This window comes from Antechinus flavipes, chromosome 5 (assembly GCF_016432865.1).
Source record: "Antechinus flavipes isolate AdamAnt ecotype Samford, QLD, Australia chromosome 5, AdamAnt_v2, whole genome shotgun sequence".
NCBI classification, from domain to species: domain Eukaryota; kingdom Metazoa; phylum Chordata; class Mammalia; order Dasyuromorphia; family Dasyuridae; genus Antechinus; species Antechinus flavipes.
Genome location: NC_067402.1, coordinates 44,280,777 through 44,301,336, shown reverse-complemented (window position 1 = coordinate 44,301,336; position 20,560 = coordinate 44,280,777). Strand labels below are relative to the sequence as shown.

The 20,560-nt window shown below is 38.5% G+C and overlaps 1 protein-coding gene across 1 annotated transcript; it reads left to right on the top strand.

The window, feature by feature from the left end:
- Positions 1-3,864: 3,864 nt before the first annotated feature.
- Positions 3,865-20,166, top strand: LOC127564394 (caspase-14-like). Its single transcript, XM_052000888.1, has 7 exons — positions 3,865-4,264; positions 11,028-11,083; positions 13,436-13,585; positions 14,872-15,097; positions 15,705-15,821; positions 18,129-18,238; positions 19,636-20,166. The coding sequence occupies exons 1-7, from the start codon at positions 4,015-4,017 to the stop codon at positions 19,735-19,737; spliced, it is 1,011 nt and encodes a 336-aa protein (XP_051856848.1). The 5' UTR covers positions 3,865-4,014; the 3' UTR covers positions 19,738-20,166.
- Positions 20,167-20,560: the final 394 nt, after the last annotated feature.

Sequence of the window (20,560 nt, the reverse complement as noted above, 5' to 3'; positions counted from 1 at the left end):
ATAACTTGACATCTCTTGTGGCTGTCCATAGAAAAGTGGTCTGACCGATAGATATTGCTCACTTGATATACTGATGAAAGTTGAACAGGTAGGGAGAAACTATTTTATAGAAGCTCTTAAAGCCAGACCAAGAAATTCAGATTCATTCTATGAGCCATGGTTAATTGGAACGATAAAATAGTCCTATCCTCTCATTTTTATTAATTTTGAAGATGAAACGTAATGACTTACTAAGGGACACACAGATTTCCCCCACTCACCCCCAGGAGTGGGGAGGGAGAATGTAACGTCAGATCTGAAACTCAAGTCCTCCTGACTAGAGGCCATGCTCTATCCACTGCTTCACTTACCTATTCCTTCAGGTATTCTTTTGAACTGAAACCCAAATTTTTGAAACTAGCAATCTGAGAGAATAAGGGACCAGAAAGGTCATCTTGTAAGTCTGGATCTCCTTTGCACAGAGCATCCCTTGCTAACACTGGTGAGCACCATTTGCCTGTTTTATGCCTCATTTCATGATATTTGTTAATTCCATCAATCACATTCTATAATTCCATTTTGGAATTCTAATATCTCCTGTTGTGAATTCTTCCAAAATGTACTTTTTTCCTATTTAAAAATATAGGATGGCTTTCATGGGACAACTCTGATGAAACTGAAGATGTCAGTTAAAACTTACTTTGGGGGGCAGCTAGGTGGTGCATTGGATAGAGCACCAGTGCTGAAGTCAGAAGGACCTGAGTTCAAATTTGACCCTCAGTAGACACTTAACACTTCCTAGCACTGCCTAGGTCATTACTTGAATGACCTGAGCAAGTCACTTAACCCCAATTGCATCAGCAAAAAAAAAAAAAAGTTAAAAAAAATTTTTTTAATGATCTGTGATCACAAGTGTAAAGCAAGCTGAGAAGAAGGGAAAAAAAATGAGTAATGACTGGTTGAGTTATGATTTGAAAAGTAGGTTAAATTAGGATATTCTGAGGAATTAGAGAATAAACAACTCAATAGCCAGAAGAACCACAGGAATTCATTCTGTAGATTTATCCCAACCCTTCAGTGCTATAAAGGAATAGAAATACTGTATTTTAGAATGAAAGAGAAGAGAAGAGAAGAGAAGAGAAGAGAAGAGAAGAGAAGAGAAGAGAAGAGAAGAGAAGAGAAGAGAAGAGAAGAGAAGAGAAGAGAAGAGAAGAGAAGAGAAGAGAAGAGAAGAGAAACGGTAACCTTCAGTTCTCCATCTCATATGAGCCAAGACCCACAATTTAAGAAGCTTTGAGCTACAAATGAAAGTAGGAAATTCTGCTTTTAAAGAAGGGGGAGCCTGGAGGAAAAGCCCGTGAAAAGATACAGATGAGATGGAATCATGTATAAGGGCAAGCAGAATAGTGTGGCTATAGTCTAGAGTGGAGGATACTAAAGGATATTATTGTGACAAAATGTTATATACGAAAAAAAAAATCTCAGATTAAGGGATTTACCTGTGGTAACCCAGTTAATAATTGCCAGTGGTGGGATTTGAACTGAGTTTTTCTTTTCTTTTTTTTTTTTTTTGAGAGCATAATTTTTAGATGATTATATGTTTATTTTTAAATGTTCTAAAAAGTTATGTGGCAGAATCCTATCTGCTGAACTTTAAAGAATCTAACATTCTTTAAAGCTTTTTATGTTCTATATATATATATATATAGATAATTTTCAACATTCTCTTCTTTTTTTTTTTTTAAATTTTTTATTGATAGAATGCATGCCAGGGTAATTTTTTACAGCATTATCCTTTACATTCATTTCTGTTCCGATTTTTCCCCTCCCTCCCTCCACCCCTTCCCCCAGATGGCAAGCAGTCCTTTACATGTTGAATAGGTTACAGTATATCATGGATACAATATACATGTGCAGAACCGAACAGTTTTCTTGTTGCACAGGGAGAATTGAATTCAGAAGGTATAAATAACCCGGGAAGAAAAACAAAAATGCAAGCAGTTTATATTCATTTCCCAGTGTTCTTTTTCTGGGTGTAGCTGCTTCTGTCCATCTTTGATCAATTAAGGCTCTCTTTATCGAAGAGATCCACTTCCATCAGAATACATCCTCAAACAGTATCGTTGTTGAGGTATATAATGATCTCCTGGTTCTGCTCATTTCACTTAGCATCAGTTCATGTAAATCTCACCAGTCCTCTCTGTATTCATCCTGCTGGTCATTTCTTACAGAACAATAATATTCCATAACATTCACATACCACAATTTACTCAACCATTCTCCAATTGATGGACATCCTTTCATTTTCCAGCTTCTAGCCACTACAAACAGGACTGCCACAAACATTTTGGCACATACAGGTCCCTTTCCTTTCTTTAGTATCTCTTTGGGGTATAAGCCCAGTAGAAACACTGCTGGATCAAAGGGTATGCACAATTTGATAACTTTTTGAGCATAGTTCCAAATTGCTCTCCAGAATGGCTGGATGTGTTCACAATTCCACCAACAACAACATTCACTCTTATAAGACCTTGTGTTCTAATTTTTTCCTTCCCTTCTCCCCATTCCCTCCCCTGGTATAAACATGTGCAATTCTTCTATACATATTTCCACAAATATGCTATACCAAAAAAATCAGATCAAAAAGGAAAAAATAAGAAAGAAAACAAAATGCAAGCAAGCAACAAAAAAAGTGAGAATGCTGTGTTTTGTGACCCAAATTCATTCCTCTCTCTGGGTGCAAATGGCTCTCTTCATCACAAAACTATTGGCACACAGGCCTGAATCATCTCATTATTAAAAAGAGCCACATCTTCAGACTAAATCGTCCTATAATCTTGTTCCCGTGTATAATGATCTCCTGGTCCTGCTCATTTCCCTCAGCATCAGTTCATGTCAGTCTCTCCAGGCCTCTCTAAAATCCTCTTGCTGATCGGTTCTTATAGAACAATAATATTCCATTACATTCACGTTCCATGACTTCTTCAGCCCTTCTCCAATGGATGGGCATCCATTCAGTTTCCAGTTTCTGGCCACTACAAAGAGACCTGCCACAAATATCAAACTGAGTTTTCCTGATTGCAAGTCCAATAATCTAAGCATTGTACTACACAACCTCTTGGGGAAGCACTTGGCTTGGGTTTTAAAAGACAAATTCAGTAGAAGAAGAACAGGAGGGAAGGGATCTCAGGTCCACGGCACAGCAAGCAAGTAGGAGAGTGCAGCAGAAAATAGCCCCATTAGTAAGTAATGCAACGACCAAGGCACAGAGCAAAAAGATGAAGCTGGAAAAGTGGCAGATTGTAGAAGACCCTTGTATTTAAAATTCAGATTGGAGTTGGCTGACGCTGTTTTGAAGAGGGTTTTTTTCAGGAAATCTGGGCAGAAAATGTTTGCTGCTAAGTTGTCTGAGCATGCTCAGTTAGGGTTGCAGGCTCTAAGGGAGATGCTTAAGGGGAGACCTGTCTTTGGCCCCTGTGGGATCTTCTAGGTGAAAAAGGCCATACAAGTCTTTCATTCAGCAGAATGGGTGCAGAGGAGAAGAGAGGGAGAAAAAGGGGAGCGAGGGAAAGAAAGAGGAGGGAGAAATGAAGGAAAGAGAAGAGAGGGAGATAAGGGAGATAAGAGCAGTGGAGGAGATAGGAGAGGAAGGGGGAAAAAAGATGGGAGGAGAGAAAAGGGCGTGAAGAATAGATGATAAAGAGAAAGGTAGGGGGGTGAGGGGGACAACTGAGCGCGGAGAGATAGGGAAGGAGAGACGGAGCCGCGGGGCCAGGAAAGCCGGGGAGGAGCGCAGCGGTTCCTCGCAGCCCGAGCCCACCCGGGGGCGGGGTCGGCGCGGGCGCGCTCCTCCTCCCGCACCCAGGGTCGGCCCCGGCGGGTCCCCGGCGGCCGGCGCGCGAAGCTCCCAGGCCGCCGGCAGCTCTTTCACTTTCGCTGCCGCCGCCAGCGCGCTCGTGGCTGTGGCCGCTCCTCGTCCCCCACCCCGCGCGCGCAGCCCCCCGCGCTCTCTCCCCAGCCTGGGCGCGGGCCACCATGGCGGTGTTCAAGGCCCGGGTGGAGATCATACTGGACAAACTGACCCCAGGCGAGAAGAAAATCTTCAAGCTATACGTGAAGAACTCCACGCTGGAGCCCCGAATCACGACGCAGGACTTGGAAACGGCCTCCACCACCTCCGGGCTGGCCGATCTGCTGCTAAAGCGTTTCACCGTGTCCGGGACCCCCGGGGTCTTAACCGAAGGGCTCAAGAAGATCGGCCGGATGGACCTGGTGGCCGAGTCGGGTAAGGCGGGGCTGCACCTGCAGGGCTCCCTACTCCTGGGCTGGGGTCCCGCCCTCCAGACTTCCTCGCTCGACATCCTCCCATCCTGTAAGAATAATCAGGGGTGACCCTCACCGAGCTCCCCAACTCCTCTTCTCATTTGTGAGCCTTTCTTGATTCCCGCCAAGCTAAGCTACTGCTCCAGGGATTCTTAGCTCCATTTTACAGAAGAACAAATCGAACCTTAGAGGTTAAGTGATTGATTACAGAGCTAGAAAGCTAGTAAACTTGCTTAATTTGCCCAGCCAGTGAGAGTCACATGCAGGTTTGAAATCCAGACTTTTAGGAGAACGCCTTTACCTTGTTGCTTCACTTCCAGCTGACACCTGACAGAAAACTGAGGAGATTTTTATTATTATTATTATAGCTTTTTATTGACAAAACCTATGCATGGGTAATTTTTCAATATTGATCCTTGCAAACGCTTTTGTTCCAACTTTTTCCCATCTTCCCTCCACCCCCTCCCATAGATGGCAGACAGTGTCATACATGTTAAGTGCTTATGTAGATATTTTATATGTAGACATACTTATATAGTTATCTTGCTTCATAAGAAAAGTTAGATTTAGAAAGAAGGTAAAAATAACCTGGGAAGAAAAACAAAAATGCAAGTGAACAATAACAGAAAGAGTGTAGATGCTATGTTGTGGTCCACATTCATTTCCCAGTGTTCTTTCTCTGGATATAGCTGGTTCTGTTCATCACTGATCAATTGGAATTGAATTGGATCCTCTCATTGAGGAAGATAGCCAGGTCCATCAGAATTGATCATCATATAGTATTGTTGTTGAAGTATATAATGATCTCCTAATTCTGCTCATTTCACTCAGCATCAGTTCATCTAAGTCTCCCCAAGCCTTTCTGAAACCATCCTGCTGGTCATTTCTTATAAAACAATAATAGTCCATAACATACCATAACTTATTCAGCCATTCTCCAAAACATTCATTTTCCAGTTTCTGCCCACTACAAAGAGGGCTACCACAAACATTTTGGCACATGTGGGTCCCTTTCCCTTCTTTAAGATCTCTTTGGGATATAAGCCCAGTAGTAACACTTCTGGATCAAAGGGTACGTACGCACAGTTTATAATTCTTTGGGCAATAATTCCAAATTGCTCTCCAGAATTGTTGGATCTCTTCACAACTCCACCAACAATATCAGTGTCCCAGTTTCTCCACATTCCCTCCAACATTATCTTTTCCTGTCATCTTAGCCAATCTGACAGGTGTGTAGTGGTATCTCAGAGTTGTCTTAATGTGCATCTCTCTGATCAATAATGATTTTGGAGCATCTTTTCATATGGGTAGAAATAGTTTCAATTTAGATGAAGAGATTTTAAAACCCTCAGGGATCCAGATTGGCATTTGGGGCATTGGTTAAAAAGAGCAGGACTTGAAAACCATCAGAAAGTCTAGGGAAGCCAGATAATGCAGTTGATGTTTATAGGAGTTATCTGATCTGTCCAACTTGACTTAGCTAGGAATGGACTACATCTGAGGTCCTGTGACTTCTAAACTTCTTTTCAGATGCCCGAGTAGAGGCCAAAAATATCTATAAATTGAAGATTGATTTTGATAGCTTCAGAAAAGATTAGTCAGGTGACATCTTTCTCCCTGCCTTTATTTACTGAGATTGATGTTGTTCAGCTATACGCTAGACAAAGCAGTAGATACCAGAAGGAGTTTATAATCTATCTGATCTTGGATTTTATTCCTAATTTTTTGAGAAGGTTAGCACAAAAGATCTTTAACAATATCTTCTGATACTAATTGAGATAGATAAAGTACAAGACCCTTATCAGAAGGGTTTGACTTATAATATAAATCCCAGAAGTGTATATAGCTGTTCATATGTCGTGTCCCCCATTAAAATGGGAGGTTGTTGAGGACAGAGACTCTGTTTTTTTGCCTTTCTTTATATCTTTGGTGCTTAGCACAGTGCTGGACACATAAGAAGTGCTTCAGCCTTGTTGACCATAAGGAAGGACTTTGACAAAATCAGTGTTTTCTGCCAGCTTGCTTCATTCGTTCTGTATGCACTCGCTATATGCTAGGTACTGGAGATACAAAACTAAAATTAATTTAGCTCTTGCCTTCAAGGAGCTGACATTCTAGAGAAAACAACATTTACCCAGAAAATTAAATAAAATTATATACAAAGTCATTTCTGAGAGAATACTAGCAACTGGGGGTTCAGGACAGGAAGACATGGTATTATTTAGGGGACTTTTCTCCATTCCCCCCTCAACTCCAAAACAACAAATGTGTTTCTATTTGGTCAGCTAAGGTAGGTTTCTTAAAGTTTTTCTACTCGCCATTCATTTTTGCCTGAGAAATGTTTTCTTGGCCACTGGTACATAAGTATATAAAATAGGTATATAAAATAGGTATATAGAACAAACATTGACTTGATAATAAATCATAAAGAAATTTATTTTAAAATAATTGTTTGGCATACATATAATTTTGGCCTTTGTTAAAGAGGAAAGCAAATTCGCATACTTTACAAAGGAAATTAAATCTTGGTGAAATATTTAATACCTTTTCTTGTTGCAAAATTTTTTAAAACAGCCATATTCAGTTACTCTACCTCATATGGAGTCAAGACCCACAATATAAGAAGCTTTGAGCTACAAATGAAGGTAGGGATTATTAAGAAAAAGAAAAAGTGTTTAATGGGCCTGGGCAAGAAGCCTGTGAAAAGACACAGAGAAGCTGAAATCTTGCATAAGCAGCAAGCTGTAGTCTAGAGTGATGGGTACTAAAGAGTACTATTGTGAAAAGGGGTTATAGGTGAAGAAACTTGAGTCTCAGATGAAGGGACTTGCCTCTGTTTACCTAGTTTATAATTGCCAGTGGCGAGATTTAAACTGAGTTTTCCTGACTGCAAGTTGTCTAGTCTAGGCTTTGTACCACCCAGCCTCTTGGGTAAGCATTTGGCTTGGACTTGACATTGACAAATTGAATGGACAAATTCAGTAGAAAAGGAGCAGGAGGGAAGAGATCTCAGCTCACAGAATGAGCAAGGGCTAGGAGGCAGAAGTGTATAGCAGGGTTTGCAGAGAATAACCCAAGTAGTGTGCAAAGGATCCAATCAGTGTATTAGGGACCCAATTAGTATATTAGGGACCAAAGCATAGAGGAATAATATGAAGCTGGAAAGATGCCATATTGTGGAAGACCATTGTATCTCAAAACTCAAATTGGAGTTGGCTGACACTATTTTTGAAGGGGTTTCTTCAAGAAATCTGGGCAGAAAATCTGTGTTTAACTACTTGCTGTTAACCTGTCTGAGATTGTTCAGTTAGGGTTGCAGGCTCTAAGGGAGAGTGCCTTAGGTTCACAGCATTGGGAGAATCTTTAAGTCCCAGCTTGATAAAAGAAGTAAACAAATCTTATCCCCTCATTCAACAACTTACTTTTTCAAAGCACTTCAAGGTTTATCAAAGGCTTTTCTTACTATAACCCTATCCATACAAATATTAGCATTTCTGGTTGCCTGGGGAGAATCTGAAGGATCAAGTTATTAGGCCAGGATCAACAATAATAAGTAGCAGAACCCCTACCCTACCCCCCCAGTGGAGATTGGTAAATTGTCAGAATAAGCATTTACTCTTGTTTGTTGCTTGTCTAGAGAGCAATTGAGAAAACAATAGTAATGTAGGTTAAAATAAAAAATGTTGTCCAGTGTGTAATCTTCTCCCATCACAGCTCCTTCCCCCGACCCAAAGCTGATTATTATACAGATTTCTCAGCAGATCACTTGAACTCAGGTCTTTTAATTCTAAATATGCCCTTTCCACACCCCTCTTTAGACTTGCTCAGGTTTGAGATGAAGCGGTAATAGACTTAGTCAATCCAATCTTACAAATAGAAGAGGGGACAATCCTCTGTCTGCTTGGTCCCAGAGGACAGAAGTCATTAAAAAATAAAGCATATTTAGAGTTAATGGATAGGGAACTTTCGCTAACACTTAGAGCTATCCCCAAATAGCTTGAAAAACTTCAATGATGCTTCCCCTCACTCTGGGACAGTAGGGGGTATCTACAATGGGAGACTAGATTTTATATCAGGGATAATGTAGAAGGAGATTCTTGCTCAGGTATGGATTGTCCCAGAGGGCTTTCAGCTCTGCAGTTTGAGAAAAGACTAAGTCTTGGTTGGCATATGGGGAAAAGAGTCAAGGGCACATTAGACTCTGAGCTTTGACATGGGTAATCAAACTAGGATTGTATTTTGAGAGTGGAAAACCTTTTGCTGGGAACCTTATTTTCCCTTTTACCACCTTTTTTTAATCAATATGTTTTGATGTCCCTCAATCTCTTCCCTCACTCTACCCACTTTACTGGGGAGGGGATGATCCCAGTAGATTCTTGCTACTCTGTTACAATACACACTTTCCTTTGTGAGGAGCTTTTAACAGTATCTGTCATAGCCGCAAATACAGTTATGGGTGGGCCCAGCAGCAATGTGTTCACAACTTTAAGTTCTCCCTCTTTATCTCCACCTTCTAGCCTCCTTTAAGTTATCTGCCCAAATCTCCCCCTTCTATAGGAGCCTCACCTTGTCCGCCTTAATCCTGGAGCTTTTTCTTTGATAGGATCTCTAATGGAGGCCATTTAGACCTAGTCTGTGCACAGCTGTCTGCATGGTGTCTCCTTAGGACTGTCTTACCTTTGTGCCCTCAGAATTTATCCCAGTGCCTGGTACATAGTACTTAATAAATGTTTGCTGATTTGATTCCAGTTTTAAACTTTCCCATTGTCAACTTAAAGAAAGCTAAACATTAAATTTGTACTTAAGATAATATGTTGCTTTTCTTTATTTTTTCCATCCACTTATTTATCCATTTATTCATTTCTGCATATGTCTATCTGTCTATTTACTTTTCCACCTTTTTTTTTTCCCGTCATAATCTTGTAAAATTAATTAAAACCTTTGGACAAAAGACTGACTCTATCTACATTTTTCTAATTTCATGAAATTCATTTCTTCTGATGGCCTGTTCTCTCCAACCTTATCTTCCCCCTTTCTCCCACAGACTTTTTCCATTTACATCTTTGCTCTAATTCTTCGTTGCCTTTTGCTTCCTTTCTTTTCCCTATTCTCCATCATGATTTATGACAAATAGACAAAAGCTTGAAGACACTCAAAGAAATTTTTTAAAAAGTAAATATATATTAAGCATTCCTGTGTACCAGGTATTATGCTATATGCTGAGAGTAAAAGCAGAAGTGAAATAATTCCTGCCTCTTAAAGAACTTACATTGTGTTGAGGGAGACATGGACATATAGAAATATATGTAGAAAAGCTATCAGCATCCATGGCCATTGATTTTGGGCAGTAGGGCAGCTGCAGCTTTGGGAATCAGGAAGGATCTCATGTGAAGATGGAACTTGAATTGACCCTTGAAGAAGATCTTGTTAGAGGCAATGATGAGGAGAGAAGGATATGTCAGGTGTGCTAGACAGCCAGATAAAGGCAGAGAGATAAGAACTAAAGGATTGTGTATGAGAAACAGAAGGGAGATCAATTTAGCTGGACCTGAGGGAGCAGGAAGGGAAATGTTATGTAGCAGCCCTATGAAGATAAGTTGGGTTCAGAAAGTAAAGGTTTTTTTAAATAAGGACTTATATTTGATCCTTGAAGTAATAGGGAGGTACTGGAGCTTATTTAAAAAGGGAATGACATGGTCAGACCTATACTTTAGCAAAACTTACTTAAACAGGTTAAGTGACTTCCCCTGGGTGATACTACAAGTAATTGCCTGAGGGTGGATTTGAACTCCAGGCTCAGTGTTCTATCTACTGTGCCACCCACCAGTTGCCTCTCCTTTTTTTCTTCTTTCCTGTCTGACTGCTCTCTCAGTATTGTTTGCTTGAATATCATCTGTAATTATTTTCCCTTATAGTGTGTGTATCCCAATGATCTAGAACTACTTCTCTTGTCTTTCCTCTCTAATTGGTGAATCACTGCAGTTACTGTTTTCTCATTTGGAAATTTCATTAGCTTCCATAGATTTAATCAGGGTTCTGGTACAGATGATTTCCACATCTATATATATGATATATATAACTAACTCTATCCTCACCTCCAGTCCCATATCACTAATTGCTTCTGAACTGTACCATAGACATATCATAAGAACCATGTCCAAAGCATAACTCATTGTCTTTCTTCTTAAACATAACTGTCTTCCAAACTTCCTTAATGAATTTCATGAAGTCAGAAAAGGAAGCATCAGAGGCTTTTGTCCAAAGGTATAGCTTGACTATATGGGATTGTAATAGGAAAAAATATAAGTGGATAAATAGACAGACAGACAGAGAGATGGATAGATAGCTACATGAATCAACAGATAGATGAATTAATGGATGAATGAATAAATAGATGGAAAATTAATTTTTATTAATTAATAATTAATTTTAAAAAAAGAAAAGAAAAAAGGAGACAGTAGTAATTAGCACAGAAGGTAAAGGGTTTTTGAAGGTAGAAAAGACTTAGATCTACTTATAGGCTCCAGGGAAGAAACTCTCAGATAAGGACAGATTAGAGGACAATGAATGAGGGGAAATGATTGTAGAAGCAATCTGCTGGAAGATACAGGAGAGAACGGGGTGAAGGAAATATGGAAGTGATAAAGAATATGTGGGAAAGCAAGAAATAAGTAATCCTGTGCTTGTTATTTTTTTTTTTTTTGGTCTTCTTTTCCTGAAAATAGAAACTCTTTCAAGAACAAGTTTAAAGAGAGCATATGAAAATGACGGCCCTGAGTTGGTAAGCTCTTCAGTTTTTATCTAATCTTGAGTAATGTAAGTATCTAACAATTGCAAAGCTTCTCATTCAGGCAATGGAATTGACAACTTAACATAGCTGTAAAAGGGAGCTTTGTATGTTACTTCATTCCTTTCTTCAAAAAAAAAAGACTCTCAAAAACTCTATCCCCTCTGGAATAAAATGTAGACTCCTCTGTTTGGCATTCAAAGCTCTTTGAAATATGGCTGCAGCCTAACTTATTTTTTTCCTTGAGGCAATTGGGGTTAAGTGACTTGCCCAGGATCACACAGCTAGGAAGTGTTAAGTATCTGAGGCTGGATTTGAACTCAGGTCCTCCTGACTTCCAGTCTGAAACTCGATCCATTGCACCATCTAGCTGTCTCAGAGCCTAACTTTTCAAACTGATTTCTGCTTGCAGCCCATTCTCTGGTCAAGTACAATTGGATTGCTTGATTTTCTCCATACCCAGTCTTCCATCAGATTGTGTCCAGAACTCTCTCTCATCACTTCCACCTCATGGAAACTCTGGTTTCATTCAAAACTGAACTTAGCTGCTACCTTCTTATTGAGGGCCAATCCTTTACCCCAATTGTTTACACTCTCCCAGTAGAATGAATTGTCACCCATGAAGGACAAAGACTGCCTTTACCTTTGTAATACAGTGTCCAGCACAGTGCTAAGCTATATTAAGGACTTAATAACTGTTTGCTGAATCCAATCATCTCATTAGTTCCTTAAACTCAGTGAGTGAGGGAGAACAGTTATTATTCCCATTCCTATTGTAGGTAGCCAGGTAGTACCCTGGATAGAATGTTAGACCTGCAGAAGACCTGTGTTCAAATCCATTTTCAGTCTCTTACTGTCTACTGGACTTTGGGCATTCAGTCTTTCTGTATTTCAGTTTCCTCATCTGTAAAATAGAAATAATAATACTATAAACCTTCCTGAGTGGTTATAATGATCAAAGAAGCTGATCTCCTTAAAATTCTCCAATTCTCCAATTCTTCAATGATTCAGTGTCACATAAGTATGAGATGCTAAATTCCTGTTTCCCTTTTACAGATGAGAAACCTGATTTGATTAAGGACACAGGAAGTACTGGAATCTAAACTTGAACTCCATTCTTTTGCATCCAAATCCTCTAGTCTTTCTTTTTGACTGCATCCCACCATCATTTCTAGCTGTTACCGTATTTGCCCATTCCTTACTTATTTACATTACTTCATTATATGTCCCATACATATTATGTTGGGGATCTGGAAGCAAGGCAGTCATGTCCCTCCAGAGCTCCCAGAAAAGAATAGGGATCCCTGCTGCATTCCAGAAAAAGACCAATGGAAAACAAACAGGAGGAAAAGAGAAGAGAGTGGTAGAACTGAGGTATGGCTTCTCTAAAGAGTCTGTTCTCCCTGGTCTCAAGCCACCAGAGCATCCTAGAAGCAGTCTCAGCCACTGATATGGATCCCAGGTTCCAAGAAGCCAAATTTATTTTAGTTCATCCAATATCCAGGCCTTAAGACCTAAACAGACAATTTTTGTCCTTTTAGCAAGGTGCCAATAGTCAGGTTGATACTTTATGGGAAGAAGAGTCTCTTCTGTCATTTATTTCCCCCTCCCAAAAGCTAAAATGTTAAGGAATGCCAGAGTTTCTGTCTCTATCTCACTTGGGCCATTTCTGTTTTCTGTCCTTTCAGGATAAGATATCCCTTTCAGGAGTAGGTACCTCTGGACTGACTTTTGGGTGCAGGAAAGAATGAGGGGACTTAAATGGCACATTCTCATTAGAGTCCTTAGTACCATCCCTCTGGAGTTAGAGAAATTTTGGGAACTACACACTATATCTAACCCAATGAAATTTACTGAAGTTCCTGACTTGTAGACAGGATGAGAAGTATCTAGCACCTAGGAAATCCATGATACTATCATTCCTGTCCCTTTAAAGACTACCCATTCCCCATATAAAGTCAAATCAAACCCCTCCCTCACCTCAGAGTGGTATGATGCTAATTGGTGTGTAGTGATAGGAACACATTCATGCCAGTTTTGTTAAAATGGCCCTGCTCTACTGGTTCTGTGTACTTCAGAATGGGTGATTTGTAATGTTAAACCTACAATATTTCAGAGAACTTTAGGGACTTAGAAAGAAAACAAATCTATTTACACACACACACACACACACACACACACACACATCCTTCATCCCAAAGAGAGATGGTGTGTTTTGAGCTCTCACATAATCTCCATCACTAGCCCCAGGAGATGGATAGATAGCATAGGAGCTTGTGTGTCTAGGGTGTTATGTTTTCTGATACATGGAATTAAGTTGTGTTTATTCATTTAACTTACAAACAGGAATGCTATAAGATGGACCAAAGTCGTAAGGCCTTTGTGATGTGTGTGAAGGATGGCAGACCAGGGGCTGAAAAGGATTTAAACCTAATAACAAACTGGCTTAAAAAGTGCAAGTTTGAATATATATCATGTATAGATCCTAATGAAGCAGTAAGTATTATCTTAATAGTATTTTGTTTTTCATTAACTTAATAGTATTTTATTTTTTCAATTTCATGTAAAGATGAAGGGTAAACATTCATTTTTGTAAGATTTTTGAGTGCCAATTGTACTCCCTCCCATCCCTTATTTCTTCCCTCTCCAAGACAGCAAGTAATCTTACATAGATTACTCGTGTGCAATAATTTTTAACATAATTCTATATGAGTCATGTCATTAAAAAAATCAGGACAAAAGAGAAAAACCATGAGAAAGAAAAAGTTATAATAGTATGCTTTGATCTGTATAGTTCTTTCCCTGGATTTGGATGGTATTTTCCATCACAAGTTTATTGGAATTATCTTGGATCATTGTATTGCTAAGAAGAGCTAAGCATTAAGACATCAACATTGGTAACTGACTTTTAAAGTGTTCTTCCTTTTTATAAGGTAATCATGAATGCTACCTGGCTAATAATGTCTTTTTTCTTTAAAAACCTAAGAAAAACGTTGTAGTACTTCTACTGAGAGACAAGTGTCAGGTAGTTAATGAATTCCATTACATTCTCATGGGCTTTTTTAGCCTGTTAAGTATTTCAGTGGTATTATTTTCCTAATGTTTACTCTAAAAGAAAGCCTTCTTATGGTTCAAGAAAATGAATGCTCCAATAGTTGCTTTAATTGTACAATGATTACAGAATAGCATTTGAGATTCATGTTCAGATGGATGGGTCACCTCAGAATCCACTCCTACTGGTTGTCTCCATTTTGTTCCCCTTTATCCTCTGGTACTCTGCCTGACTGGAAAAATAGCTTAGGAAAATCAATCAATTTCCTTATTTTGGATTCCATTACTGGTCCCACTATTCCCAACAATAATTAGTGTTGGATTTTTGTACATTCATTTATTCTATTTTAATTTTGTAAATAGAATTGGAGATTGGATTTTCCATGTGTAACTTGAAAATTCATGTGTCATTTAGCTTAGAACTTCAGTGCAATCATAGAAAATAATTCCAGTCTCATATGAAGTATTTACTCTTCTGATTTTTTCTTGCCTTTTGAACCTCCTGTGTTCCTGGATGCCAGATTTATTTTCAAAATTGCCTACATACATAATGATGAGACCATCCTAGCCACTCACTTCCTTTTAAGGCTCTATATTTTATGTGAGAAGATGAGTAATGAATGTTCTACCCTGGGCAAAATGAAGGAATTCTGAGAATTACTGTTAAATAATCTAAATGATTATAAGGCCAACCTTTTTACAAACACATTTTCCAATGCTTTTTGCTGCAGGAATTAACTAAAGAATTAAGGAATTTTCGAGATGGAATAAATGGAATAAAAGATGGTGTTAGCTGTTGCCTTGTTACTCTTATGGCGCATGGAGGAGAAGGCTTTATAAAAACAATATTGGGTGAGAGAGTCAATTTATCAGACATTTTTGAGATGTTCAACAATGAAAACTGTCCATCACTTCAAGAGAAACCAAAGATTTTTGTAATCCAGGCTTGTAGAGGAGGTAAGCAGAAGAAACAGAACCCATCCCAAGTAGCAGGGGATTCTTAGAGGATCTTTGTTCCTAGGAAATTCTGATCCTGATTTTCATCCAAAAAGGACTTTTCCTTTCTCTGCTGCCATTCCTCAGACCACAAGAAGAAATCCTCATTAGCTGCCTCTTCATATCTATAAAGATGTCAAATCTTGTATATTTGTAGCTCCAAAGTACCATATTGTTAAACTCTAACTAGTTAGAGTGTCCTAGATCTTTTTAAGTAAATGGATTCAAGATCTTAGTATTCCTAAGTATACCTAAATCCAAGGTAAAACCTTTATTATTATCTTTAAGGGCTTTTCCAGCTATAAATTTATGATGTTATGATCCTACTAGTCTCTAACGTGATGAATTTGCTAGTTGCTAGACTACCTGTTGTGAGAAATGTCACTGTTCAGATGTGGGCCATTTGCTCCTGGGATCTGGCTTGCCTGCCTTCTCTGGAGCTCTTCAGGCCTATGTTTGTGAACTATCCTTTCCAAAGCATATGCAGTGACACAAGCTTATTTATGATCTGTTCTTTTCTCATTAGTACCAGATCATTGTGTATTCGCATTTTGTCTCACAAAAACAGATCAAAGAGATGGTGGCGTTGTTCTAGCTGACGATGAGCCAATGGACCTGGATTATTCCGAGAAAAAGCGACTTCCCACATTCAGTGATTACTATATCATCTATCCCACCCAGAAAGGTATCCAGTGAATTTATGTGCTGTTAAGGCATATTAAGTAAAAGTGATCATGTTATTAAAAATCTAGTTATGGTTATTTAGATTTCATGTTTGTACTAAATCTATGCTTGTTAATCACCATGTAAATATAGAGCACCAAAAACTAAAATGAATAATTCCACATTCTTTCTAATGCTCAATTAATTCAACCCACTAGGATTTAAGCCTTCTGCTCAATCATTTGTAGTAAGGCAAATTCCCATTGACTCGGTTGTTTCATATTTTAATCCCTTATTTAGATGCAAACAAAGATGGCATAATGATCAAATTTTCAGATGACACTTAAAAAGTTAACATATTAGATGTCAAATTATAATCCAGAAAGAGATGAACAGGCTAGACTATTGGTCAAAACTTAGTGAGATGTAATTTAACAGGAATAAATACAAAGTCTTAATTCAACTATGTCACTAAAATAGAGGGAAGTATAGCTAGAGAGAAATACATTTGTTTCATGAACTAAAAGCTAAACATAAGTCCATATTGTATGAGAAGGTCGATGGGCAGTGCATTAAGAGCATCTGTTTTAAGAGAGGCCTTCAAGAGAAACTTACTGATCAGGTTGAATGTTGAAAACTATCTTTGCATATATTTTGAAAAATAAAAAGTTATTATTTAAGAAAAAAAAAGGAAAGCAAGCATGTAATAATAGGAGACGAAAAAAAAAAGAAACTTGTTGATCATCCCGCTGTCCTCTGCCATGGTCAGACCACATGTGGAATCTTGAATAGCCCGACAGGTTGCTAGATGGCATGATAATGCATGGAGAGCCAGGCCTGGAGTCAGAAGGATTCATCTTCTAAGTTCCAATCTGGCCTCAGACACTTGAAAGTGTGTGACTCTGGGCAAGTCACTTCATCCTGTCTGCCTCAGTTCCTTACCTTTGAAATGACAAACCCCTCCAATATCTCTGCCAAGAAAAGTGTAATGAAGAATGGACAGTATTAGAAGCCTCCAGAACAGCCACCTCATTTTTGGGAAAGGCATTGGTAGCGTGGAACAAGTGGGAGCAGGATCACCAGGATGGTAATATGTTTTGAAGACTAGTTGGGGATGTTCTATTTGGAAGAGAAGGTTAGGGGTGACATGATAATTGTTGCCAAGATTTTGAAGGACTACAATTGTAGAAGAGTGATTAGATTCATTGAGCTTGGCACTAAAAAGGTAGAAATAGGAAAAGTGGCTGAAAGAGGGTGAAAGCTGTAGAGGAACAGGTATAGGTTTGATGATGGGGAAAACTTCCCACTATTTAGAATAGATTGGTTTGGGAATTGCTGGGGACTCTTATACTAGAGACCTTCAAGCAAAGCCCTGGTGACCATTTAATTGTAAGCCATATTATAGAGTAGATTTTTGTTCAGATATGTGTTGGAACAGATGGCTCTTGATGTTCTTTCTAACTCTAAAATTCAGATAGTGTGTTTGGTCTCCTAGAGCCCATCAGGACTAATAACATAAGGTGGCTACCTTAGCAGATAGTAGGTTTTCCCTCACTTGAAGTCTTTAGGTAAAGGCTACCTGAGCATATGTTTGAGGATATTGTATGGGACATTCTTGGGGTATGGAATCCTTTTTGACTATAAGCAGGATGATCTAGGAACTAGCCAGCTACTTTATGGGGTCTATTTGAGACTCTGAAAGTTGCAAGTTCTTGGCTGAAACATCACTGGGAAATTATAGCCCACGCTTTAGATAATATCTGGCATCCTTCTGACTGTTTTGCTGAGCAGTCAAGGCTTTTACTGGTTCCTGATCCAATCTGTCTATCAATTACTGATCTCATCTGCCAAGGATTCTTTATGGGCAAAGCATTGAGACTGCCTTATTAGTGTACTAGTGGGGTTAAGGATCCAAGGAACAGTTTTGGGAAGCAAAGAAAGTTCAGGGGTCCTCAAATTACGGCCGTGAGCCAGATGCAGCAGCTGAGGACGTTTATCTCCCTCACCCAGGGCTATGAAGTTTCTTTATTTAAAGGCCCACAAAACAAAGTTTTTGTTTTTATTATAGTCCGGCCCTCTAACAGTCTGAGGGACAGTGAACTGGCCTCCTATTTAAAAAGTTTGAGGACCCCTGGAAATACTGGCCATCTTAGTGGAAATGTAGAGATGTCTTAGTAGTTCAGAGAATAAAGGGATATCTTCATAAAAGGTTTTTCTAGCTTCCATTCCATATATTGTGTTTTTTTATAGTTCAAATAATCTTTTGTAATAATAATTTAGAACACTTTAGGAAAAAATAGAAACCATATTTTTATTTTTCCACTGATAGATCATGTTGCTTTACGCCACCCAATAAATGGTTCTGTGATGATTCAAGCAATAAATGAAGTCTTTGAGCAGCATGGAATGAAGTGGCATATTGCAGATTTTTTTACTCAAGTGAGTATTCAGTAAGTGGATTCATGCTCCATAATTATTTCATTCTACCAGCACATTCCCTGGAATTCCCTAAGGAGGATTTCTCTGTGTGTGTGTGTACATATGCCTTGGGGACCTACACTCTTCCCTGAAGTCTTTCTCTTTCTAAGATGTCTTCCTTCTCTGAATTCTTTTTTTCCTGTTGTTTTGTCTCCTCAGTAGATTTTAAACTTCTCTCAGGACAGATTCATGCACCTGTTGGTGTAGTTAGGAAACAAGGGGCTGATGTGTTCATTAAACAGACATTTCTGTCTTTTTCCCTATCTCCTACTTCTGTATCCCAACAATTTAGTTATTGTTCAGTCCTGACAGATCAACCTGGAATTAGGAGGAACAAGTGAGCCCTCACATTCTTAGGACTGACTGATGGGAAATCAGTGTTAAATTTATTATAGATATCATCATCATTATCCTCAATCTAATAATACTTTACATTGCTGTTGTGTTCTACAGAAACATTTTCCCCTTGGAGACACCTCCAGAAAACCCTCCCAAGCCTCAAATCAAGTTTGTAGGTTGGGAAGATGGCATCTCTAGCATCTGTCTCCTCTTTCATGTTACAAGGACTCTAGTTAAGGTCCTCATCAACTCATGCTATGAGGACTGTAGTATCTCAATTAGCCTTCCACTTTTCCGTCTGTCTTCTACATAGTTACCATAATGATCTATAATTCATAATAATAAAATAATAACAAATCATTATAATATATAATTATCTTCCTCAAGTAAAATCTATACTTCTATAGTATGCTATATTATAGATTTTACCCTTTCATTCCCCTGCTCAAGAAGTATCAATGGCTTCCAGTTGCTTTGTTTGACATTTAAAGCCCTTTACAATCTGGATGCCTACCCAACTGGGCAGACATAGAAACAGATAGACACAGAGATATACAGATAGGCAGATAGACCGACAGACACACAGAGTCTACATTTCAGCCAAGCTGGCCTATTCTCTGGTTCTGCAGACTCAAACCCTATCTTTGATGCCTAGAATGCAGTCTCTCCTCACCTCTGCCTTTTGGAATTTCTAGCTCTAGCTTCCTTCCTATACAAAGGTTTTGGCCAAATGTACTGGGCTTATTACTCTGTCTTTATCTCTGTCCCTCCCCATTATTTTGCCTTTATTTTGCATATATTCTGTATATACTTATCTCTGTGCACACTGTGTGCTTAAGAAATGTTTGTTTAGTAATCAGTAAATATTTATTATCAGTAAATGTTGAATGCCAGATACCTTGCTAAACTTCGGGGATACAAAAAGGTAAAGCCAGCAGTGCCCACCGGAAACTCAACTATCTATTTGTTGAAATGAATTTATTCATTTCTATGTATAATTTGTGCTTTTTATCTTGTAGGTGAACAATAGAGTGGTGCACACAGACTATTACATGGATAAGAATCCCATAAAAGTAGTACTGGTCATGGAGTCCACTCTCACCAAAGCTGTATTTTTCTGAGTTTTGGAAGAGAAAAAGGAGGAGGGTTTTAAATACAAAATAACTTCTTTCTACATTTGCACTGTGATTCACATAATATGAAACACTTCTGTGTATTGATTGAAACCTGCTGTGGAGATTTCTAGGATTGTACAAAACTGAGAAAGATGTATGGGAGAATAGATAGAAAGTAGTTCTTTTTTGTCAAAAGAATAATTTCACTAATTGTTTTTTAAAATTTTTATTTCCTGTTTGTAAGTTTTACTTCAAATGGTTTATTTTCTACTTAAATTCTTAATTCCCTTTCATTAAAAAAAAAATTAAATTTTTGTTCCCTCAGTCATTTCAAATTCTTCCAGCACAGGGTGATACAGAGAAGGGGAAAAACAGTCCTTAATATCAAGGAGCTTGTAGTCTAATGGGAAAGACAAATAAATGCCTATGATTGTGTTTATGTGTGTGTATGTGTATACATATGCATATATATATTTATATATATATGTACACACACTCCACTATTTGTCACACACATGCACATACACACACAGAATGTTTTTAGCTATTAAACTTTAAGATTGCACTAAGATTTTGGGGATACTCATATCTGAATTTTACAAATTTGAAGACTTGTCTAGAGCCACAAAGCTATTTGTATGTCTAAGATAGAATTCAGATTCAGACTTTCTGGCTCCTGAAAGAGAACAATTCATTCCCTTTTTTTCCAGCCTCTTGAAACACATACTTCCATCTAACTATTTCTCTCATTTTTATAATTTTATTACATATTTTAACATTCTTTTTCAAAAAATATATTTTGAGTTCTAAATTTTCTCCTTTCTTTCAG